We start from the raw sequence: 26,906 nt of genomic DNA, 5'->3' as shown, positions 1-26,906 counted from the left end.
AGAATCTAATTTTACATGAATAATAACATTTAATGTCTCGAAATGTATTCGAACTATAAAAGTTGAATTTCACAGGAATAATAACTTTCATTTAAAATATAGAAACAATGTCAACTGTCTAGAGTGGTTGCATAACCAACCAGAAAAATGTTTATTCAACGTTAAAAGTCACTACTAAAAAATTAAAAAAAAAAAAAAAAAAAAAAAATACAATACAGAAAGGAAATGTCGCGCGGACAGAAAAACAGACGACGAATCGCGAGTCACTGGCCCGTCGGTATTTACAGTTGCGAATCTGCAGCGCGTGACATTCTAGCGTGATCCCGATACTGCACGAAGAAACGATTTCGGCGATCGTCGAGCGAATCGTGTCCTCTCGGAGACTCTGTTTACCATCGTAGTTATCTTCTGCCGTCGCCGAGCAAACTTCCGCCATCGAAGAAATCGAATTCAATCGTTCGTTCGTAGAACCAGCGATACACACACACACACACACGTTCGATTCGAACTTTTTGCAGGTTAGTACTTCGACGCAAGTTTTTCTTTGCATTTCATTTTCCGTTCGATCGACATACCTGGATCAAGATGAACGTGTTCGGAGTGATCTCGACGACGGAACGATCGCGTTGACACGGGCACGCGGTTTCCACGCGAGGTTCCACACGAGGGATAGAGGAAAATTTCGCAAAAGTTGGTAATGCCGCGCGTCACGATACTCCCGCGGGTTATAATCGACCACCGTGAACACCTTACGCGTGCACTGGCCGACGGTTACGTGTGTACGACATTCTGGTTACACGGGGCTCGAGCTAACGGCTCACGGAAGGTTACGATTACCCCCGGGCTAATGTCGTTACATCGGGATAAAGGGAACAAACGGCTGTCCCCTCGAACGCGGCGCTACGTGGAAACGTGCCCGGTGAATGTTAATCGAGGAAAAACGGTTTAATCGCTTTCGCGAGTCAGTTTCAACCATAAAACGTGCCCATAAGAGTTTATTTCTTTTTTTATTTAATAAGGTAACTAGAACACTTTAAATGTTTTTAACCCGTTCGATACTATGGGAGACTAAAGTCGCCCGCCACGAAGCGACCACCGTGTACTACCGGCGGCTATAGTCGCTCACCACGAAGTGATTACCCCGAACATTAAACAGTTTTTAAACTGTTAAAATAGATTTAATATGAAGTTTTACTGCGTTCAACTTTCTACCGAAAATTTTCTTTCATTATGTAAAGATTATGTACAATTTAATATTTAAAGATACGGAAGCATTGCCAACTTTTGTATTGACAGACGTGGTCGTATCGAAAGGATTCAAGGTAACAGTAGGGGTGGATGTAGCAGTCGGGCAAGCAGAAGGGATGTAGAGACGTTATTCCTTAACCCTTTATCCCACAGTGTTGCATCGGTGCAACCATAGGTAATATTATAATAACTAGAAAATTTTCGATATTTTCTAGAGCACCTTAACATGTCAGCAAATGTGCAAGACACACTAAGTGCATAGAATCCGCAATTTAGTCATTATTATGTCGTGAACAGATTACTGGTCGAGCGACCCGGTACTTTCCATCCCATAATACGAAAGGGTTAATCCTCCTGTGGGTCCGAGCTTTCTAAGAGAAAGGTGTTAACTGCGGACATTCATATTCGCTGTTTAACGTCCACGCGAAAATGCAACAATAAAGGGGATCCATCGTGGCCATAAATTTCCGCAATGTGGAAAGCGGCGGCAGGCGAAATGGAATTTCACGAAAGCGTCGACAGATTTTTATAGATCGTCGATATGCAATAAAACGGCCGTACAACGAGAACCTTGTTTAACGTTATTGCCTTCGCTGACGACAACCACGCCTCGAATTTCGCCGTCGGTGTTAATGGAAAGATACGCAACAATGGATGAACAGTTGGTCGAACACTGCGTCGACAAGCCACCGAAAACTTCGATAAGTCGCGTCGTCGTTGATTCTTATCTTCCCGTGGGAGAGACACATGTAATCGAAATTTGTTCCGATAACGCACAGCGGTATTATTTTTTGCAATTTAATAAATCTCTGGATTAACAAGTTGAGCGACGCGTGGGCTGCGTAAATACGATAAAACAGTACCGACGAATACACATTTATAAATTAAACCTTTTTTGCTCCGAATTGCAATTGTTAACAAATCTCAAGTGTGTCTTTTGAAACGAGTACAGTTTCCAATAATCACAACTTTGCAAATTTCAGTTCTCGTGGCTTCTATTTTAATCTTCGAAAAAGAAGATTCTCTGTGTTGTCTTAAAAACAAATACTAAGCTTGATGGTAATTACGAATACATCAATGTAGAACACGCTCTGACCTAAATCTACTGTTTGCTACCTGCAAGGTGACAACCACATGATTCTATCCTTCAGGCACGCGTTTACAATTATCTGCGGTATTATTCCAAGCCGAATTCATTAGCTCTCCTCCTCACGCCTGTCGCCGTACACTATCGTTCATAAGTATTACGACACCTGTTCTGTATGAAGAAAATATTTCGTAAAATTGATACATTTTAGGCTAGCTTTATTAGTTGATAACAGAGATGGGCAAATTCATTATCCAGATAAAAAGTTTCAAATAACGAATAGAAACTAAAAAGGACTTTGCCAATTTTAATCGATCAAATGTGTAAACATTCAATTTTTATAAAATATATAATCACATCTCCTTCAATTAGTAGACACTAGACAAACAAGTACTGTTTAACACAATAACTTCCAAAACTGTCAAAATGATTGGTTAATATACTCTTATAACGATGGTTAAAATGTTAAAATTTTTCAGATCTGCCGCAACTTTTATTGCAGTATGAATATGAATAGATTAATTAATACATAAATGCAATTATTTTTAAAAGTTTTAAAAGCTTACGATGACGATTTTAGATACTGCTGCTTTTCAACTCTGATCCATAGTGATATAACCACCGTTCTCGATCGAGCTCTAATATCCTCTGAACAATATTTATTTCAGACCTTCAGTAATTTCGTAACGCCTTGTAACACTTATTGCATATTGGATCCAAGTGTCCCGATACTTATGACCGAGAGTGTATACAGACTACCACCACGCGTAGCGACGATATGCATACACCCGCGTGGTTAGCTCGCGAGCAGAAATTGCTCTTCGGTATTACCTTCCGCCGGTCCCGTTGATAAGAAATTCGACGAGACACGATAAGGAATGTCGACGGGCCGACCTCGTTGTCGGCACGAGAGCCTCTCCGCCGACGACGAAAAGAGCCAGTGTCTCGAAAGTGCGCGCGCGCGCGGCCACGCACGGGACGTGCAAAAGTGAAATTCGCGGGTAATTGCTCGGACGATTACGATCGGGGTTCGTGCCGGCGCCCCGGGCCACTCTTTCACCGTGTCGGGGAACGCAGAAAAAAGAAGAAGAGCTGTCCAATCGGTCTCAGCCATGTCCTCCGTCGATCGTTACGAGGACATCGAATCCTGCCCGGAACCAGCGAAGACGTCGTGGTTCCGCGGTGTAGGTGATCGTGCAACCAGTTTTTCCTGAATCCTCGCCGATTATCGTTCAGTGATAGAATTTAAACGACCTGTCATGAAATAGTTAGGAGTACATACTACAGTAATTCCTCGATTAATGCGACACGAATAACGACGGGGCTTCTGGAAAAAATCAAAACAGAGTAAATAGAGGCTAAGTGGAGGCTCGACTTCGTGAAAAAAACAAATGTATAAGGGTGCTCCGAAGCAGACTCGAGTTTGTCGCACTCGTCGAGGCATTACTGTATTTAGTGATTGTTTTGGATGATTTATTCTTGGAAATGGTTAAACTCTGTGTATATTTTATTTTACAATATTTGTCAGTCATTTGTAGCAGTCATATGTGCTATAATTTATTTACTTGTTTGTAGGTGTAAAATGAACGTGCATTATAAATTTGGAGCAGGATTCAGATTTTAGGAAATTTCTTTTGTTACATGATTTCGTTCTGTGTTAGATTTATGGAGTTCTGTCTTTATACGTAGTATTTTTTAGTGAAACAAAAATGTACCTTATAGGTGAAAATCTTCATTTATGTAATGAATATAAGCTGCTGTTGACTTTTGTACGAGAGTGTAAATTTTCTTATCAACGAGGCTTTCAAAACAAATGTTGACATCTGGAGGAGAAACACTGATCCAGTATATTGAATAAATTTCGTTCTTTTTATTCAAACACACCAGTTACATTCTGATAAAATAATAATTTTTCTCCAATATTTATCGTTTTTTAGTACTGTACACGTTTCCAAAGTTTTTGCAGGTACAAAAATATTTTCGGCATATTTATTCATGAAGAACAGTGCATTCTACTTGGTACCACTAAATTATTGAAACTAACAAATACCATAGTATTTCTTGAGCGAACAAAATTTTGAACGGCCCTGTATTACAATTATACAAAGAACAGCACGGTTCTCCGAATGAATCGAGTTTCGCGAAGCCTCCATTGACCGTCGTTGACTCGTAGTCCGGCCGAACAGCGATCTAAATGTGTCCGGACGACGTTAAGAAGATTCATGGATTCCATGAACGCCAGACAGCCCATTCCTTAATTAAGAATTTCGCTGGAAAGGACCGTTTACCTCGTAAAATATGTCGTTCCAGAACTTTTTGCGGCAAAGTGTATCCCATAAAAAGGCAATTTTGTTACAATGTGTCCGTCATAAATTCATATACACTCAAGACAGCAGACTGAAATTAACAAAATTGAGGTCACTGACACGCCACCGAAAATTAATTCCTGTCATAAAATACACTAACTAATTATTCTGTCCGTTTACGTTACGATATCGTTCACAACTGTACGAAATACGCCAATTCTTATCATCCACATCGAAAGTAATTAAGATTTCCGATATCATTCCGAGACAAAGCTCTTCAGATTGAATGTCTGTTGACTCGATCGACCTTGTCGGTTAACCTGAACCGTCACGAATTTCATCTTCTCCGGGACATTGAACTTCCTCGTAACGGATAACAGGGCAGAGCCAGCGTTACGACATAGTCGCATAAAGGCTGCATTACATTACGCGGCCCCGTAACAAGTTATCCTACCTGTTCCCTTAACGACGTTCCGACGTAAGAATTCATATTAGACAAAAGACGCAGTGAAAGCCGGGACGGGAGGCTTGTTTTCCCTCGTGGAAATACGGGTTTCCGCTCTGGAACGCCGCTCGAGGAACTTCCGGTTTCGCGTTCCAGCGGAATCGACCGTTAATCAGCGTTTAACGAAGTCGCAATTAATTTCGTTCAGGTATTTGCCATGTGCATGAGTTGATTTATTTATGTTCATGCTGCTGTGCATTCTCAACTCTTATTTGTAGGCAGCGTAACAAATTGTGCTGAAATTTCAAGCGCGTTACAGAACCGAGTCAAGAAAATTGGGATTGTTTGCGATTTTAGAAGGTTTTTACCGTTTCTTAGGAATATTTTACTAAATGATAGACTGATCATTCTCATCGTTTTTATAATACTATATAGTGAATAGAAAGTGACTTTGCATACGTTTCCATTGATTATACGGTCGTAACGTTGGATGCTTCTAAATTGTTAGATACTCTGGAAAAGTAACAGTATTGCTCCGAGGTCAATAATCTGCGAATGTAGACTTCGAAATGATTATTTCAGTAACTGATACAGATCAAAATGAATCTATGAAAAAGTGAAGGGCGTGGAATTGTGGAAAAGTAGAGTGTATAAGTCTGCCTTTATGGAGACTTAATTACTGCTACGGCAAGATATTTATGCGTTGCATAAATTTCCCGGCAGAATACACGAATGAAATCCCACTTAACGAATGCTGCAAGCAAACCTTTAACCGAGGTGTGAGGTGTGAATTCTAACCGAGGTGTAAATTCTCCGCTAATCTTTTCTAATGTGCAGTCTGGCGCACGAAGTTGGAAACACTTGTAGTAAACGTGTAATTTTTTTTTTTCTCTAGACGAAAATCTCGCAATAAGTAATTTTAATGTTCTTCAATTTCCAGAGGATTCCGACCTGTCCCGTGAAGAGTCCACAGCCCCTGAAGGAATTCGTGGGACGCTGCCAGACGATGCCATCGCGAGTGAAGAAGTCCTTCTGCGGTTGCCTCCAGGTAAGAATGAGAATTATCTTAATTACGCGTCTCTTCTGTAAGTAAGCGAGACTCTAAAGTAATTAGTAGTTACCGTATAATTTACTCGTGGTTGCCTCCATGTCTTATCAGCCGGTTGCGCATGGAAATTACACGTGTTTCGTTAATTTCTTTCCTTCGTTCTTGTGCTCTGATAGATAAGAACAGTATCCTTTACCGTGGCGTAACGTTTCCGTAGATCAAGAAATCTACACATTCCCTCTGTTATAAATACTCTTGTAATATATACTCCACACTGTGTATCCCTACTCGTGATTCCTACTCATTTGTCCTTAGACACGTTTCAGAACGAATTTCTTCAAACCAGGTCTTCTTCTAAAATGACCTTATGAAATGAAATACAAACGATAGGAATGATGAAAAAAAGAATGTTTCTATAGACTAAAATCATGAATGAAAATGTATCAAAATACAGCCGTCCAAACGTTAAATCGTCCAAAGTCTTTAAATCCCCCACCAGACGACTGGTATCGAATATTTCAAAGTAATATATAGACTGAACAGAGAACAAGGTACCTAAAGAACCTCGTGAACAGCCAGTTTACCGAAAACAATCATAAAATTAATTGATTGAAAGTGACCAATTAGTCACCGCAAGCCGCGAAAATCGATTCCGCCTCGGCACGGTTCGGTTCCGCGTTCTTCCGTCGAATTCGTAGACGCCGTGAACCGACAAAGATCGATTGCACGGGCTTCCACGAAGCCGATTGTCATTAGGAAGTCGTTACACTCTCGCGTCGAGGCGGAGGCAGCGGAGAACAAGAGGGAAATCGACGTCGGCTGTTCCGCCGCATGAGGACCGCCACGTCGATCGCGCTCGAGTTCTTCTCATCTCTCGAACCTTGGATGACGGAGCATTAAAACCGTTCTCTGGTCCCCGTCCTGCGTCCGTCGCGGCCCGGCTCCAGTGACATCTGCAATGCAAACGCGCGATGCGTGTGCAGAGAAACGTCGATCCGGCTCGGCGAACGATTATATTATTGTGTCGTTTGACAGGCAAAGACAGAGACGTGAAAAGGAGATAAGTGGATAAAGGGGAACGGCTGAACTGAAAGGAATGTAATCATGGTCATTGACGATCGGGGGATAAGCTTCGGGATGTGTAGAACTTGATGAAGTAAGAACTTTAACGGGTCATGCTCAGTCAGAAATTAAAAAAAAAATCGATTTTTCACTTTCTACATTTCCTTTAAGTACGACATCTCGAGAATTTTCTGTGCAAGTTTCAAGGTAATCCAATTAAAAATGACAGAGTTACAGGCGTTACAAAATGAACATTTTATATAAGTGTAAGCTTGACTTGAAACTTTAAACGCGTTTTTCTCGAAACTAGATTTTTCAAATCGGTGATCAATATTTGTCGAAAACTACTCTGTCGATTTACATGAAACCTTTTGCGCCTTATTTCAAATCAGAAAAACTTGTCCTTGAACGAAGGATTTTTTTTTCGTTCCATATTTATTTTAATTGAGCAAAAACGAGTGATTTTTAGGTGAAAATCCAACTTTTTCAAGAAAATGTCCGCCATCTTGTTCCTAATCAATATTTCGAAAAACCCCACGTTCAAGGACGATATTGGTTCTTCCATTACATATATCCTACTGAATTTTTAATTTCAGATGAACCGTTACGAAGTTACAGTGATCACGGGAGACCGCTTTTTATAAAGAGACATTCGGGAGATCGCTCACCATTTATTTACTAATAAATATTTTTAAATAAAAAAATTACCTTATAATCTAGAAACTGCAATCTTTGAAGCATATACACATTTTTTGAAAAAGGTCTTATAGTGTTTGAGAAAAAAATTCCCAAAGAACACTCTTTTTTCGGCCTCCTGACTGAGCATGACCCCTTAAAGGGAGGAGAGAAGGAAATCTGCAATGGAACCATTAATCGACGAAGGAAGATTTTATTCGATTCTGTCGAGAATGGTAGAAATATTTCCAGACCAATTATATAGGTGGTCTCTAGTGGAGACATCTGTATATAATTGATAGTCTGCTTGAAAGGAAATTTTCTGTATCAATATTTTGACGTCTAGTTATGATTCATCGTCAGGGTATCCGTGTTTCATGTGCTACATCATTCTATTAAAAGAGAGACACGCACCGTTCGATGACTACCGTACAAGAGATCCTTGCCAGTCATTCTATTTACTCGTGGTAGTTAACGGAGTACCGATGGTGAATTACACAGAATTAAGAATGAAATTCTTGTTCCGACCGCACCTATGAGAAATATGATTGACGAATTTGGGTCGTGATGGTCGTAAATGAAACTCCGGTGATTTGTAAATCATGACCGCGATGATAGCCGTAATAGTATCTGCTGCAACTTCATATTGCTGTTAGAAATAAGCAATTAAGTGTTATAATATTCCGATTGAAAAGAAATTATATTCAACGCTAATACGAAGCTCGGAATCGCCTCGAGGAGAAAGGTGAATCGAAAGTGAGGATTGAGTCATTAATCGAACTTCTATCCGCGTTTGCAATTATACCACGCGAACAGATTATAAATCAGTCCTGGTATCTTCTGAATCAGATTCGATTTCGATTCAATCCTTGAGAAAATCGATTCCCTTGGAAAATACGTTACTGCCATGTATAACATATATATGTATACACTAACGGCCAAAAGTATGGGACCAGGTGTGACAATTAGAAAAAGTAAAGTAAGTTTCGTAAGTATTATTTTATTGTAATAGAATAATGAGTTACTGTTTCATCAATGATGAACTCTTGGCCCATACTTTTATCTGTTAGTGCGTGTGTTATACAGTCGTGGACATATTAATGTCTACTTGAAAATTAAGAAAAACAATTTTTGCAAAATACTTTTCCATCTACTTTCATCAAACATGTTGCTATAACAATCAAAAAATCATTTTGGCATCAAAGAATAGCAATTATACTTCGGGAAACTGGTGTTACATAATTAGATTTTGTTTAATGTAGACATGTGGTCACATTGATATGGCCAGGGATTGTACATGGCAGTGATGCGTACCCAAAGGAATCGATCTTCTGAAGAATCGAATGGGAATCGGACATCCTTAACCGGAAGTGACGCCAGATGACGTTCGAACAAATCCCACTCGTCGAACCTTCAAACATCTTCGTGTATCGAAATCGACAAAAATTACAGGATAATTCAAAAGCAATCTGTGAAACAATTGCTCACCGATCCTGCACAGTGATATTTTTATCGTCAGGTGTCATCGGCGCCTGTGAAAGCACACCACCGTTTCACGTTTCCTTGCTGCTGCTGTCTCGCCGATTAATATCTCGGACAAGATAATTAATGGGCCCGATCGCGACAGGGATAGGTCTCTGTGTGTATCTCGAAGTGTTATTGTCGCTGCAACGCCGATTCTTCCCATTCGCCGAACCAGTCGTTCGGAGCGTGAATAATCCAGCTGCAGCCTTCCATTTATTATCACGCGTCTTCTGACTCTCCGCGAGGGGATTGTCCCGTGGAAACTGCAGCGTGCAATTTCCTTCGAGACACTTGTGCTCCGTCGATCGTCGAAATAACCGAGTGTCGATTAAATTACATAGAATCTTGTCCTGGGGCGATTTGCCGAATGATCGACTTTTATGAGGCTTAATAATATTCATCGGTGGGTTAAATCGACGCATTAAAATTCCGCAACGACGAACCACGCGATCGCTGTGAATTGGAATACAAAATACTGGTCCATTTTACTTGGTTGTCAGGGGGAAGCAATTACGGTGACGTCGAGTGATCGATAAATCTTCGATTCGTTGGGAGAAAATTCGATATCGATGTTCGATTCGGGATAAATGGTCCTGCTGATGTAACCTGGTGTCGCAGAGCTGACAATATGGCGGCGTAATAAATTCTCGAAGGTGCTAACGTAGAAATCGGGACGATGGATTTTTCCTTGATATCCGTGAATAATTCAGGTACAATCTAGTGTTAAGATCGAACGATAGAAACGGAAGGATAAGACGTTGGATATTCTGAGAAAGGAACTGGAATTTTCATGGAAACGAACAGCTACGTTCCGTCTATGACACGGTACGATGGTTACCGTCGGTAATTAACATTAAACGCAACAGTGGCGACGATGATAGGAGCCTAATTAAAAGAGGTTCCTCGTATCGCGGTGAAAACGCCTCGCCATTCAAAACCTCCGGGAACAATGCTCGTTTGTTTCCAGATTTTTTTCTTCTGTCCTTTTTTTTATCGACGCCCATCGGTTAATTCTCGCGTCTGGCGCGTTCAGTTCTGGTTTAGAGTTTCTCTCGGATCCTCTCAGGTTGATAATACGATCGCGCGGATGCTGTGGTGACGGGTGATAAATCCATTCACGCGTTAATTTCCAAACAGATGTCTGGACAGCAACGTCAGTTCCACGATTCGGTTTAGCGCTGGCTATTTGTCATGCTCCCATGAAAATCGATTTCGAACGGATTTTCTTTCATTTGGCAACGTGGAGCATCATACCGCTTGGAATTTTGATTTCGGTGATTCAACTGAAGTCTGAAAATTCACATAACAGTAACAGGAGTTCTAAGATCTCGTGATAATGTGTAGGCTAAAAGATACATCATTCATGAAATAGAGCTCTAATGAAGTTTAGGAGAACGAAACGAAAGCTTCGAGATCGAAGAGTCCAAATTACTGAAAAGAGTAATTTAACGCTGCAGATTCCACTGGACCCTGAAAGAGGGCATTCCACTAACTGAAATTCCTAATTCCCCTAATCAGCTATAGGATATAAAAAATGAATGATGTATCGTTCATAAAAAAATTGCCATAACGAAACTTAGTAGAACGAAACGAAAGCTTCGAGATCAAATTTGAGCCGAAATCATTGAAAAGAGTCATTTAACGTTGCAGATTCCACTGGACCGTGAAAGAGGGCATTCCAGTAACTGAAATTCCTAATTCCCCTAATCAGCTATAGGATAGAAAAAATGAATGATGTATCGTTTATAAAAAAATGGCCATGAAGAAACTTCGTAGAACGAAACGAAAGCTTCGAGATCAAATTTGAGCCGAAATCATTGAAAAGAGTCATTTAACGCTGCAGATTCCACTGGACCCTGAAAGAGAGCATTCCAGTAACTGAAATTCCAAATTCCCCTAATCAGTTGTAGGGTATAAAAAATAATGTATCGTTCATAAAAAAAAATGACCATGAAGAAACTTAGTAGAACGAAACGAAAGCTTCGACGATAACTTCGAGTTTAAATTACTGAAAACAGTCTTTCAACATTGTATTAGAGCCATTAAACCGAAGAGTCTAAGGCGCCCCGAGACTCTTCTTTCAAGGAAAGAAGTTATTCCCCTTCTCTAATAGGATTCCGGTTCAGCTTTTCAAGTACACCGACGAAGAAACCGCGTTTCCATATGAAAAATGTATCTCGAGGCAATCGACTTGGAATGTAACCCGGCGGAGGCCATGAAAGCGAACGACTGCATCGGAACACTCGTTCTGCCCTCCCCCCCTCCCCTGCCATCGACCGATTAAGAAACTTTTCCCGACCCTTCGGCGTACGTTTCAGTATTGCCTTACCCACGGTAAAGAATCAATAGCTTCACCGGTAAGGAGAAGGAGGATCGATAAAATGCGCGAGCCCCGCGAGGAGCCGAGGAATCCAAAATGCCTGTAGGGACGCGGAGGCATGCAAAAGCCGTGGATCAAGCGGACGGTTCTATCGTGGAAAAAGCCGTCGTGTATCGGTCGGTTCTTACGCTTCCGATAACATGACCGCCGTGGTGTATAGAGGGGCGTATATATGTGTATATAAATTCCTGCATCGACGATAATTGAAAGCGTCGCCGCGCCTAGCATCGAAAAGAACCGCCCGGTGTACCGTGAGTCACACGCGATACCGATCGTTTCGAAGACTTTCCACCATCGCCTACCTTCTACGGTGCATTCCATCGGCGGATCACGCGTATACGCTCGATGGATCGTCTTCCTCGGTGGAGCACAAGGAGTAGAAAAAAAAAAAGCAAGAGGGAATAAGGAGAGGGAAGGAGTTCCCGCGGATACTGGAAATACGATTATGCTCTACCGTTTCCTTCGCCCTCCGGGCACGCCCTGCGGCGCGCCGTGGAACCGGTGACCGGGGTTGATCGGTGTATAATGGAATCCACGGGTCACAGGATTCGCTCAAGGACGACTGGACGGGAGAACCAAGCCCCCGGCTTCCCCGAGGAAGACTTTCCTCTTTTTCTGTTTCTTCTGTTTTTTTTTTTCTTTCAACTTTGTTTCGGAGAAACGACACCGCGTTCCTTTTGACTTTCTGCGAAACGCAAGAAACTAACCCCCCCTCGAGCTGGACGGATAAGGTGAAACGGTTAGGTAGAGGCGAAGGTGGTTCAGGGTGCATCGATCTGGGGTTTGGAAAGATCTGCATATTCTCGGATCTTGATGTGAAAGAATGTTGGCTGATGCTGATATTCTGGGCTTTTTGGAATGTTATTTTTATGCGTGAATTGGGGATAAAGGAAATGGAAGGGTATTACGAGGAGGGTTGAGGAATGGAAGAGACGTGGATTTGGTGGTTTGAGTCTTTTACTTTTTTTCAGTGATATATACAGAGCGTTTTCGAAATGGTGGTGCAACCCGAGAGGAAGTAATTCTGCATGGAAAAATAATTCGAAAATGTAGATTAACATTTTTTCGTATGATGCTTCGTTTTCGAGATAGTCGAATTTGAATATTTACTCGACACGCGTGCAATTGAATAGGACTTGGTTAACGCGTCTGTTCATTACTGTCTGTTTCTACTTATAATTGTCTCGAAAACGGAGCATCATATGAAACAATTTTATTCTACATTTTCGAAGTATTTTTTAGTGTAGAATTACTCCTTCGCGGATTATACCAATATTTCGGAATAACCCTTTTGCAGCTTACACCAAAGAGAAAGTCGGTGATCAACATATTGAAACCTTGGAACATCTTTACACATAGGTGTCCATATCCAAGTGTTATACGCCATTGGATTATTAATCAAAAGAGACTCTTTGCTGACCCACTTCAATGCCAATAAAATAAAAGCGACTCATCCTACATACATCACCCCTAGAATATCGCTAATCAGGACACTAAAATTAATCATCTATTATCATTAATAAGTTCTCCGCACCGAAAACACTTAAAGTCGCGCTTTAATGCGCCAGCGAATTGACGTTTCTTAATGCCCCGTTCGAAAGATCATAAAATGCTCCTAGCATTGACCGTTCGCCATCATTAATCGCCCGGCTATTTTTCACTGTCGTCAGACCAATTTGCCTATTATTGCTCCCATGAAGATAATTAATGGAAACCAACACACCGCGGGAACGTTCGATTACCTTCTACGCGCAAATGCTTTCGCGCCGTACGATCAGTCGTTCCGCGCGGTTCATCTATCTTCTTGTGTTAGATTTCTCATCGTGAGATCGCCGGTGCGATTGAATCCCGATCGACGATCGTAAGAATCATCCGCGAGACCATGTAAAATCGCGACTCAACAAGATCACATTTAACTCCTGAACGTTTCCGATTAACCGGGAAATAAACTTGTCTCGATAAAATAGATCAGGTGACTCAGGATGACAAAACGATAGACGTTTGTCTTGTCGAATGTTCGATGGTACACCACTTACGTGGTGCTTTGAAATCGATGATTTAATATCTGTTGAAGTAAGCGGAACATTTTGATATACATAGGTATGAAGATCGAATAATTAAATTAGCGTAGAAGTGAACGAGACCATGAACCATATCACGGTGATATTCTTTAAGAGAAGTCAACGACCTGCCACACATCAGTGGTCAATCAAGGTCAAGATACAAAACCGCCATTTCCGATGAATTACTTTAGAGGTCAGTGTAGGCATTCTGTTCCACTGGTATCGACTCGATGAAAAATGTAGCTTGAAATTCTCCATGGTTCTTACCCTTAATTAACCACGAACGACATTGACTCTATACAATTAAATTAATTATTCGGTACAAGATCGCAGAACAGATCCACAGGTTCATACCCAAATGGAAAAAACGAAGTCAACATAATATTCCCATTAAAAAAAATAACTTCGAGTCATTCCACATAAACTTGTGCATCTCCACATTTTTGGGCAGCAGTGTACATTTTTATCCTGTAGTATAATTTTTGAATACCAGAGGTTTAAGGCATCTCCTGAACTAGAATACACGGCCAAGTGGAGTGCTATCTGGCAACACTTTTACGACATTTAAATTACTTCTCCCTAACTCCCATGCCCATAAATGCCCGGACGGTTTCAGATTAGCGCCTCGAGATGGACGTACCTACGAGTTCACCATCGTCGAAACGACGATCACAGGGAGAAGAGCAGTCGTTTGTCCCTCGAGCTGCTCGTAAACGCAAAGTTTGGCAAGAAACCTCGTTCCTGGGATCGGCTAGCCGCGAATCCTTTCTTGAGCAACGAAAAAATTATGCTAATACCCGCGAGAGTGGCTGCTGGGAGAGATCACGTTCCGCGGGGTTTCTTGCGAGGCGCACCATCACGGTTAGGTTGGTTTATTGCGGACGATGCCGAGGAAGCCGTATGTGGAGGCTTGATCCCCGGCGTTGTTTTCCATCGGGCATCTGTCCCACTTGCATCGAAGCCCGCGCAATTTCTTCGGGATATATGCAGAATGGATCGCGACCGTAATGACTTTCTTTCGCGATCGCGCGAGATTGCCTCCGAACATGATCGAGCGTTCTTTGCGCGGCTTGCTGGGAAGCCTAATCGAATTTCTTGGCCATTTCTTTTCATGGAAATAGAAAGAACAGATCGTATTCGAAATATTTAGTTCATTAGTTTTTGCCAAATTTTGTGGCTCTTGGGAGATTGAAATCCTCAGCTGGGGTTGATAATAATCAAGCAATATACATAGTAAGTACCCAATCTACTTTAGCAGTGATTCTGAATGATAGAATACGACGAAATTGCGGTGTAAGATATATTTTTGATGTATAAGCGGTTCAAGGTGGAGATCGTAAGCACTTAATCCTAGAGAATCTACGTGAAACCTGCAAACGTAGGATTTTCTGGGTCTAACTGGACCTAATTTGGCATTGGCCTAAACTGAACTTGACTCAAACCTCTGCTACTTCAACAATATTCTTCTGGGTCTAAATTCTATCGTTAGTTTAAATTGAATTTCTTTTAGGTCTGGCTGGACCTAATTTATCATTAACTTAAACTGAACTTCACCCAAACTTCTGCTACTTCAACAATATTCTTCTGGGCCTGCCTGGACCTAATTTGTCATTATCCTAAACTAAACTTGACTTAAACCTTCTACTTAACAATATTGCGAATTCTTCTCCAACATCCGACGCCATTTTGTCTTATCATTTGATCAAGGAACTATCTTGAATTCAACCTACATCATAATGTTATAAATCTATTGAGGAAACGGCGAACTCTTTATTGCAACATTTCGCAATCCATAACGTTATAAACGACTTGAAATCGCTTTCCGTGCTAATTGTCTGTATCTTACACGCTTCTATGGTACGGTGACTCATCGCCCACGCGCGCGTGGGTGTTTCTAAGCACGAAACAGCATGTGTACACTTGTCGGTGTGTGTAAACGAAAAATACTTGTGTATTCCATTTCCGTCGAAAGGTAACGCTAGAACGCATGTATTATACGAAAAACGGGACCGTGAACCGCGCCAAGTGACACGGGCAAAGTCTGCCAGTCAAATCCAATTACCATATTCAGCGCAGAAGTTCGAATTGTGTTGTCTGGTTGACCATACTAATCGGCCTGTAAATTTCTCACTCAAGTTATTCCCACTGCGAATTTAAAATTCACTGAAATCCCTCTGAATGTCTTCAACGTGCTTGTTTCGCTTATTCAGGACTATTAAAAACTGTCCAAAATTCTCAGGTGTGGAGCCTTCTGTATAAACATTTTTCTGTACAGTCTATAAATACATTTCCTTTCTGCTGCTACACAGACCACACTATATCTTCCTACCGATTCAACCACACATGTGTCAACTTAACCCAGACCGTTCTTTTACCTATATCTTACAAGGGAGGGCACGGAAGTGTCCCCTTTCGATTTTGATGAAACCTCGCATGTCTGTTAAGCAGTCAAAAATAAGATATACGTATTTTTTTTATCGGTTGAGATGCGACTATAAGGGGTGAAACCACCCCTCGAAGTTTCGACCCGGAAGTACTACCTCGAAAACCAAAGGAGATCCATAAAAACTTCTAATGGACGAGGTTTGCGGTTTTTTATATAGAATAATATGGTGCTAACAAATTGTCCAAAATATAATTTGTTTATTACAGAAAACTTTCGGATCAAAACTTCGAAGGGCGGTTTCAGCCATGAAGTCGCGCCTCGACCGATAAAAAAAAATACGTATCCCTTATTTTTGACTGCTTAACAGACACAGGAAGTTTCATCAAAATCGAAAGGGGACACTTCCGTGCCTTCCCTTGTTAGAATGTACTGCACCGATTTCAAAGTTTATTCTTTCTAACGTCTAATATATAAGCAATTTACTCACAATTTAACTGATAAAACACCACAGTCCTAACTTCCCACCCCTTACCGTTCAGAAATGCCAAGTGTCTTCCGGACGGACTGGGTTATCGTAACCCAGTACGATTCCTTGAGAATTAAGTCTAGTCCAGACCAAGTAACAGTCACCCGCAAACAAGTATTCAGTAGTATCGCTTGTATCCGACCAACCGGACACGACGTACCCAACTAAGCACATGTTTCTAAGTCCAGCTCGTTACATCCTATAAAGACATTGCCAGCAGTGACCAACGCTCTCGGTACACGGACTCGATTGTCGCCCGATTTGGTCCTAGGCTTTACGGTATGTACACGTACGTACAATGCGTTCATTAGATGGATTCTATAAATTCGCCAAGTCCCCGCGGAGAAGCCCACGGTGAATCATTAGCAGGACCATTCGCCGGCGTACCAGAGCCTAATAAACACTGCACCCTCCCGGGGGACGTCGTATTTTCCATGGCCGTTCGCCCCGTTAGACTCCATAAATCTAATCACTGAACGCGAACGGCGCCACGGATCGTCGCCCAAAGCCGAGAAAACCCTTGGCCCGAACGTTATACGTGTGTACCTCGTCTCGATTCCTTCGCCGTCAGGTTCTGTCCGCGTTATTTATGCGAGGCATTCGTCACGCCGGATAGACTTTCGTCCTCCGAGGAACGCGTGGACCAGTCCATGTAAAACGCGAGAGTCCAGGCCTCTAACCGGATGACCTCCTTCGTGCTTTTTTCCTGGGTTATAGCGCTCACGTGTGCACGCGCTGTATACCGGCTGGCCGTGTCGCGTGTCACGCTTTATCGCCTCTCCTCTCCGGTTTCGCGTTCACGTGCTGGCACCGCGTGTGAACGCGCCAGCGAAGATGGATTTTCGGAGGCCTTGGGTCGCCACAATGGCCCGGAATAAAGATTCAACAGCTATATGGTAGAAAGTAAATTTCTTTTATGCTCCAAAAATGTACAACTTGTTATTAACAACCGTGGAAGATTTGTTCTGTGAGTTATTGTTCTCCTTGATCTTTTTCGTGTTATCGATCTCAATGGAAAATGGAAGAATATTCCCTAGAAGTTTCGATTTTCATAAAGATGTTAAGAGCACTATTGAGTGAATGGTGATGCTATCGAAGAGAATTCCTGAAATTGATAAAAATTTCTTCCTTTGTCCACTTCTAATGCTCCAAATGGAAGATAATATCCGATAAGAGATATCAATGCGAAGCACAGTTAGGTACATTCGATATGTACAACAATCTATATTAAAATACACTAAAAATCACGTAATGTCTGTTAAAGTTGAGATCTTCTAGGTGCCTCAACATATACAATTGTCAACAAGACAAATCAGTGTACTCTGAACGAAATGCAGAAATTCCACCGCAAATAATCGTAAGCAATCTCTCTATCGCGAGTGCCTGTCGACAATAGATTATAGATATTATTATCAATATCATCGACGCAGTTCTTCCTATCGGTTCCGTGATAAAAGTCGTCGAACGGTATCGACAGCGCGCAAGATGAACCGCGCACGAGCCACTCGAGTACCGAGTTTCATCCCGAACAATAAATACTTCAGGTGCCGTACGATCGCGGAGGCGTACGATGGATGTTTGCGAGGAATAAATCGGCGGACCAGTACGCGAATAGGTAATTTTCTAGTCACGTGTGAAAGTACCTTTGGAATCCAGCGGCTGTGCCGGTCCCCTGACCTTTGCTGCCGTTGGTGCTTGACTGCTCGGCCGAGTCGGGCGAAAGAACCACGAGAATGGTACAGCACGCGATCTTAATGGTACTTGTGGATCGTGAATCGCAGGACGAACCTATACAGGCGGCGTCACTGTAATTTCCATATAACTTAATAGATTCCAGGGGTGTAACTTTGTTTCTGCGAGGGACTAGTTAACCTTGGGCTTCGTGGATCTCTTCGGAGCCTGAGGACAAGCTTCTGACTCTCTTTTTTCTTGGGTACTTTGCGGTAGTTGGGTAACTGTAAATCTTGTTACATTAAACTTTTCTTCTTGTAGAATTTTTCCTCTTTCATACGTAATGACAGTATTTACGGTATGAGAGTCTTGTCTTCTCATTAATTAAACATTTTCAAGAAGATACCTGCAGATTTAGTAGAAAGTCATCTAATATACACTGTCAATGAAGTATTCAGTATTTGAAATTTGGAATTGAAACGAGGATGAACCAAATCAAATGAGTATCAATAAAGTTTTTGTCTCGCTTAATCAGTTGCCTCTATGTTAGGCAATGAATCAACAGCTTATCTCCTATAACTTGCTTTCGGTCTACTTTACGAAATGAAAGGTCTCAGCATTACTGTAAAATATTGATAAGTGTTTAATGACGTTTGTTCTGTTACGAACTATTTTATTGTAATGTCATTCCACCGAAGTCTCTGGAACAATTTTGAAAGTAGGGTATTTGCTACGTGCCCGTTGCGCAGACCGCGCGCTTTCGTGATCGTCCGTTCCTCGCACTGTACGCATGTAAAGTTGGTTCATCGGCGGCATCTCGACGACTCCGCGATTTAATGCCGAGGCTCGTCTTCAATAAGGTCAAGACCTGCTTACATACCCTCGATCGTCTTCGTTCTCAGTCGGTTTTCATGGAAAGTCGAGAATGTCGGTGGTGCACAGAACAAACGAGCGAAGACGACTGTTCGATCAAATCGAACTTCTTTACTGCTATTTGCGCTGATGTTGAGATGTTTGGAACATCCCTTAGTCTTCAATCCTTTGCTTCGTGATTTTGTCTACGACTGTACTTATCTGGATTTCATTCAACTTGCAATATTTTGTAAAAATAATACAGGAAAGTAAACATTAATCATTTGACACGTTGTTTACTAGACTAGCACCCATAATTATTCTATAGGGTGAACATCTTCCTTTCTACTGAAACCAGAAGTTATACAGAAAAATTTATCTCAATAGATGTGTTCTTTTACCTTCTTCAATCTTACAGTTTTAAGCAAATTTATTATATTCAGTATCTCATTAAAAAGGTTTTTAAGGAATTGTGTGTCATTTTTATCTCCCTCTAACGGTAATGTCCGGGTCGTATTCGACCCAAGTTCCTCTTGTGCTATTCCCACTCTATTATCTACTATTCTTTCATTATTCTCGTTTCATTCTATTATCATATGTTTCATAATTCAATTATTATTCCAAATTACATAATTAAATAAGAAAACATGTTCAAAATAAGTTCTGCCTACCTGTCTGAAAATAGTAAAAAAAAAGCCCTGATCGGGTTCGACCTCACCGTACCAAGTACGACCTTGAAACTCCCATTACCATTCGAGGGTTAACTCTTGACCAAAGAAAATTTCTAAAACGTGTAGCAACTCGCGAACAAATGACCTAAACTACGTTCCTCCGGGCCACACACGCGCATCGTCGCGTCGCCTATCATCATGAACCACCGCCGTCGTCATCCGGCGCGCAAGCATCCTGCAAAAACCGACCACCACGAAGGTCAAACCGGTAGTCAAGGTAGCAAGCCGCGCCGGTGCTCCAGAGTCCGTGTAACAGCCTGGGGTTTTCTTTTGTCCGCAGGATGACGAGCCGCCGGAAATCACGTATTGCGTTGTGGAGCACACGGGCACGCTCACGCTTCAAGCGATGACGCCGACCCTGCCGATGCCAGCCGAGGAGGAGCTGAACAAGATGTTCCTCGAATTGGTCGACGAGCTGGACCTGACCCAGGCCAACCGTCAGGCGGTTCTGGCGCTTCCGGCGAACAAAAAGTGGCAGATATACTGCTCCAGAAAAGGGAACGGGACGCTGGAGAATGGCGGACTGAGAACCACCGATCTGAGCGGCGATCCTGAGGATTATATCAATAGGCTGAAAACGATAGCGAGCGTGAGTATTGGGAAACTGAATATTAACGTTGACTCTAAGGAATCGTGTCGTGTGATACTCATATATCATCAAATAGGGTATATTTGAATAGAAACTATTTGCACGGATGTATTTTCAAATTTCTAGATATGTAAAGTGCAAGTTTTTATTTTTCAAAGATTACTTTATACATGGTTGAATATTTGATTATCTAATGGTATATTTCAGAGTCCGTTTCCTGAGGAAGGCGAAGAGGTGTCGAACCAAATGCGTCAGGTGGAGGCCCTGAAGACCGCCCTGAGGACGCAGCCCCACAGTTTTGTCCTCAGGTTCATAGAACTCGACGGGTTGAACGCTCTGTTGCAAGTTCTCGGGACCATGGACGCGGAAGCAGCGAACAGTAATCTGCACACGAGCGTGATAGGATGCTTGAAGGCATTGATGAACAACTCGGTGAGCAAACGATCCTCGAAACGTTCCGCGACAATGTTACTCCAGACAGAGTTCAGAGATGGACGATGCGTTTAATTTTACAGAACGGAAGGGCGCACGTTCTGGCGCATCCGACCGCGATCAACACGATATCCCAGTCGCTGGCGACTGAGAACATTAAGACAAAAATCTCCGTTCTGGAGATCCTGGGCGCGGTTTGCTTGGTCCCCGGTGGTCATCGAAAGGTTCTGGAGGCGATGTTACACTTCCAGCAGTATCATTCCGAACGGACGCGTTTCCAAAGTATCATAAACGATCTGGATAAGAACTTCGGTATCTACAAGGACAATTTGTCCCTGAAGACGGCGATCATGTCGTTCATCAACGCCGTGCTGAATTATGGGCCCGGTCAGGTTACTCTGGAGTTCAGGTTGCACCTTAGATACGAGCTGCTGATGCTTGGCATCCAACCGATTATCGAGAAACTTCGGAAATATGAAAACGAGACGCTGGACAGGCATTTGGACTTCTTCGAGATGGTCAGGAACGAAGACGAGAAAGAACTGGCGAGGAAGTTCGAGAAGGAACATGTGGACACGAAGAGTGCCACGGCGATGTTCGATCTGTTGAGGAGGAAGCTGAGTCATACTGCTGCCTATCCTCATTTGCTAAGCCTGCTGGAACATTGTCTTCTGTTGCCACGTGAGTTTTTGTTTCTTGATGAATTGTTTTAAAGATGCAATTATTATATCAGCAATATTATACAAATGGAATCGAAGAATGTAACCAAGAAGTGTGATTAAGAAGAGAGACTTTAATTGATTATTTTGCTGTATTACAGTCGATTACGGTTCCCATCCCCAGCACTGGCTCCTCTTCGACCGGATCGTCCAACAAATAGTCCTTCAGTCCGAAGGTAACGAGACGGGTACTATTAGGAATCCTGATGTGGCCCCCATCGAGATCAACGTGAAGGAAATCGTTCACTTGCTCGCTAAGGAAGAGGAACTGGTCGCTGCCAGGAAAAAGGCCGAGGAGTTGGAGCGGGAGAACTCGGACATGTCGACAAGATTGGCCAAGAAGGAACAAGAGTTGGACCTGAGGACACAGGAGAAAGTAATTTGAAACTGCTCGGCAAATTGATACTCGCTTATTCATGATCTGTCTCCTTTTTTATTTACTGGGTCGAGCTGTGACGTAACTTCCGCGCTGGTGAACATTCATTAAATCGTAATAATAGCAATGTTATATACATCAATAACCATATTAAGAACTAGAAAGAGGTGATTTAAAGAACCCACATGATTTCAAAACGAAAGCTGCATTAGGTTATTAAACTTTTTAAAAATTCCTATACGTAAAATATAACTGTAAATTTAATATTACTTTTCTAGAATCATCCTGTACAATTTTAAGATTACAATTGCTTGGACCTAAATGAATTTGGAAGGAAAGAATAGCGAAAGTCGTTTATGACTCAATCTAATATTATGTAAAATAGTTATACCCAATGGATAGTACGTCATCCGTAATATTCTTGTAGGAAGACATGGAGGCCAGCCTGGCAAGGGTGAAGGAACGTCTAGAGAAGGAGACTTCGATGCACATAGAGACCAAACAGAGAATTTCCGAATTGCAAGATAACATGGAGGCGCTCTCGCGGCAGATAAACAACGAGAAATCCGAGAGAAAGCGGTTGGAACAGTTGGTCGCTTCCGGTAGTCTACCGGATGATGCGAAAGCGACGATCAAGCTCGTCGAGGACGAGGTCCTCGAGAAGGTCGAGGCGAAACCTATGCCACCGCCGCCTCCACCACCACCTCTTGCTCCGCCACCACCTCCTTGCTTGATGCCTGCTGCACCTCCTCCAATGAAAGTACGAACCTTCTTCTGAATTCATAAAATGTCTTTAAATTACGTAAAAGTTGAATTGATTAAACCGAATTTCGAACAAGCACTTTTTGTACAAATAAAGGGTGAATGTCATACAGGTGGAGATTATCAAGAACGTTCCTCAGCCAAGCAACCCCCTAAAGTCATTCAATTGGTCGAAGATCCCTGAGCAAAAGTTGCAGGGTACGATATGGTCGGAACTCGACGACACGAAGTTGTACAACGTCATGGATCTAGAGTCGATCGACAAGATCTTCTGCGCTTATCAAAAGAACGGCGTGTCCGCGGAAGGCTCGATCGAGGATCTAAGGACTCTGGGGAAGAACAAAAAAACAATGTCGGTGATCGATTCCAGAAGAGCCCAGAACTGCACGATATTGCTGTCGAAACTGAAAATGTCCGATAACGAAATCACGAGAACGATCCTGTCGATGGACCAACAGAATATTCTACATATAGACATGGTCGAGCAATTGTTGAAATATATTCCCTCGTCGGAGGAGGCGGCCCTCCTGGATATGCATCAGAAAGATCTACAGAGCAGGGCCGATTGTTTCTTGTACCAAATATCCAAGTACGTTGTTCAATTTCTTCTTTCATTTTGAAAATAACAGATCTCTTAGATAAATCAGCTTCGAGAGAGAATTTTAAATATTCACATTTTTCATCCTGTCTTCAATCTAATAATTACGGTAGCATTCAATTGTCTGTAAATAATTACTTTTCTATTATCTCTTTGGAGCTACTCTACCGTGAAACAGGAATTACAAACATGGAAAAGTATTTACTAATTATCTGCAAACGAAATCTCTCTTCACTTGTTAGAATTAGAAAGTTAATTGTTCAGAAACTTTTGCACGCTACTGTGTCTTTAGCAGGAAAGTTATCAGCCACTGTATGTCTCATTTGAATAGATTCTTTATGTTACTCCTTCGTTTTCCACAAACTACGTCGTGTCAGCGTTCTAAATTCTCGTTCTATGATAACGATATCGTAATGCATTTTTGTAGACCCCTTGCAAACATAAGTCTCAGCCGATAATGTATCGGTAATATCAGCTGTGTTCTGTGTACTATTAGTATCGAGTTCGGATAAGCAATACTCGCGGAAAGTCCACGAAGATCTGTTACTCACAGTGTCAATATGGGAGTCTCGATTTGTAGAACGTACCTTCCATATTATTTGTTTTAGATGTATCTGTGTCATAGACAATTTGCAATTGATGAGTGAACAGACGACTAAAAGACTAATACACTTCTATTTAGTTACTAAATTTGTTCACATACTTTTGAACTAATAGTTAAATATAAAAATTTGTATCCTTCCTATTTATGTATACTCATTATTTTTACTTTTATCATAAATATAATTCAGAAAACAAATACACAGTTCGGTATGTAATTTGGTCAGATAAATGTGACAATCTTCTCTGAACAAATTTGTGAGTCACTGTACGTTGATTTCCTCGTCTGCAGCTGAAGTTGTTCGAGATTCATCTCAGTAATAACAAAGATCACTAATTCGTACGTATCATACCTTATCTGTACATTATTTCGTTTCAGAGTACCGCACTACGAACAAAGGCTGCGATCCCTCCACTACAAGAAGAAATTCGCGGCCAGCATCGCGGAATTGACGCCAAGAATGCGCGCGGTTCTCGAAGCTAGTCGTCAGGTCGCTAGATCGCGACGACTAAGGAAACTCCTGGAATTGGTGTTAGCTCTAGGAAATTACGTAAATCGCGGAAACGCTCGGGGCAACGCTTGCGGCTTCCGTTTAGCTTCGTTGAACCGTCTAGTCGACACGAAGTCCTCCTGTTCGAAAGGCACCACTTTGTTGCACTATTTGGTCCAGATCTTGGAATCTAGATTCAGGGAGGTGCTGGATATCGAGGAGGACATGCCACACGTTCGAACCGCGGCTAGGGTCAGCATGGCTGACCTGCAAAAGGAAGTGGCCAACTTGAAAAATGGCCTTCAGGATGTTCAGAGAGAAATAGGTGGGTTGAACGACACTGTTTTTATTAATAAAACGAGGAACAGGGAGGGAAAATAAATGGAAATTTATACACCCTGGTGATGATTTCATTTTTCCATTTTTCACGTTTATATCTTCAATATCGAAAATTGTTTTCTATATAGAAATTTCAATTTTGTTACCTTCCTTTTAGAATTCCATCGTGGACAATCTCAGGTACTCCAGGGCGATATGTTCCTGCCTGCAATGAGGGATTTCCAAGCACAAGCAACATGTAGGCTGGCCGAGGCCGAAGATCTGTTCCAAGACATGAAAACGAGGGTGCGGTTTTGTTGAAAACATGATCATCTATTTGTATTTCATATAACGTTAATTTATAAATTGTGTGTTAAATCCATATTTATGCACTATTTAAAATTTACGAAATAGTGACTAAGGATACGAGCCCAATGTGACAGCTGAATTTTTTCTTGAACAGTTCGATCGAGCTGTTAGGTTGTTCGGCGAGGATTCAGCAGGCGTGCAACCGGATGAATTCTTCGGAATCTTTGAGAACTTCCTTCAAGCGTTAGCCGAAGCAAGGCAGGACGTGGAAAATATGAGGAAGAAGATAGAAGAAGAAGAACGTAGAGCGAAACAGGAACAAGAGGTGGGTACAAATTTTCTAAACATATTACAATCAAAATCAACAACTTTCTTTATGGAACTTTACATTTTTTTCCTCAAATTAATATTCCTACAAACATATCTAGAGAAACAGGGATTGCACTAAAATATCTTCCCTCTATTAATATTTCCACAAAATTCAAAATATGAATGGAACATCTGTAAATTTTATTCAAGAGTTTCTTTCATACAAACAATTGTTCCCTCATAATTTACCCACTGACGGTCGCCCTCACCAGGCGAAACGTGTCGCCATGTTTCAATAAATCGGTTGTACCTACATAGATTATTTTCAAATGTAATGACGGGAAATCATAACCAGATGATGTCAAATTATTATTTTTTCTAAGCAACTTATGTATAACAAAAATGGCTGATAAAGTATGTAACATACCTTCCAGTACGCTTATGTCGTTAACAGCGAGCCATGAAGAGCCCACTGATATTTAGTGATTTTAGTCAGTGGGTCAATAGAGGTTAACAATTGTACAAATGATTGAAAAAAAAAACAATGTATTACAGCTACGAAAACGAACGATGGAAAGGAAGAATTCCCGCGAGGGGATACTAAACAGCATTTCGTTGAGCAAGAAAAACGAGGCGAACAGTAACGGTCAAAGCGACAACAAGGGTGAATTCGATGACCTAATATCCGCCCTTCGTACCGGAGACGTTTTTGGGGAGGATATCGCAAAGTTCAAACGATCGAAACGCCGCCCGGTGACGCCGAGTGGTCAGGAGTCGCGCAGGCACAGTGCGCACAGGGAGGACTCCAGGGAGCGACATTGAAATCTCCACTGGGCCAGTGACTTCAATGCCGTGACCAGCTACACAGGCGAGCACGTTGCGCTCGCTCGCGCGTGATTGCCGCTCTTTCGAGCGGTAAGAAGGAAACCAATGTGTGATAGAGAAGATACGAGGACTGTCTGTCCGAGGAAGATCGATTTCTTCGTATAGAAGGAGAGTCGAGAATTGAAATAGCAAATAGAGAGAAGTAGAAAGCGTGTAAATAGAATAAAGAAACGAAGACGAATAATTACTTTACCGCGAGTTTATTCATCGATAAAATTATTTTGATTCGTTGTTCTTGAAGCTGTCTTCCTGATCCTTCGCTCGTGATTGTATCTGGTGAATCATATTTCCAGAACATAATCGGGCTCTGATTTAATCGTATCATCTAGTTGGAATCTGAATTCGAACATTTTCACGGTCGAATCTCGTGCTGTGTATATTTCTTCATCTTGTTTTTTAGTAGATAAACTTATCAGCCTGTTTCAAATTATTCAGAAAGAGACAGGAAACGTATTAGCACTCATCGAACCGTAAAATGGTAAACATAGAAAGTCGAACCGTCGTGTAATTAGTA

General features: G+C 41.8%; 1 protein-coding gene across 1 annotated transcript; it reads left to right on the top strand.

The window, feature by feature from the left end:
* The first annotated feature begins 6,026 nt into the window (after window positions 1-6,026).
* LOC107194425 (disheveled-associated activator of morphogenesis 1) lies at window positions 6,027-26,428 on the top strand. The gene is made up of 11 exons (XM_015584047.1): window positions 6,027-6,134; window positions 20,285-20,593; window positions 20,801-21,025; window positions 21,109-21,706; window positions 21,846-22,120; window positions 22,548-22,880; window positions 22,996-23,471; window positions 24,460-24,896; window positions 25,068-25,195; window positions 25,353-25,523; window positions 26,063-26,428. Exons 1-11 carry the CDS (start codon window positions 6,093-6,095, stop codon window positions 26,327-26,329), a joined length of 3,261 nt encoding a protein of 1,086 aa, XP_015439533.1. The 5' UTR covers window positions 6,027-6,092; the 3' UTR covers window positions 26,330-26,428.
* The last annotated feature ends 478 nt before the right edge of the window (window positions 26,429-26,906 follow it).

The sequence above is a fragment of the Dufourea novaeangliae genome, unplaced genomic scaffold (genome assembly GCF_001272555.1).
Source record: "Dufourea novaeangliae isolate 0120121106 unplaced genomic scaffold, ASM127255v1 scaffold39, whole genome shotgun sequence".
In the NCBI taxonomy this organism is placed as follows: Eukaryota; Metazoa; Arthropoda; class Insecta; order Hymenoptera; family Halictidae; genus Dufourea; species Dufourea novaeangliae.
This window is presented reverse-complemented; position numbering and strand designations above follow the sequence as displayed.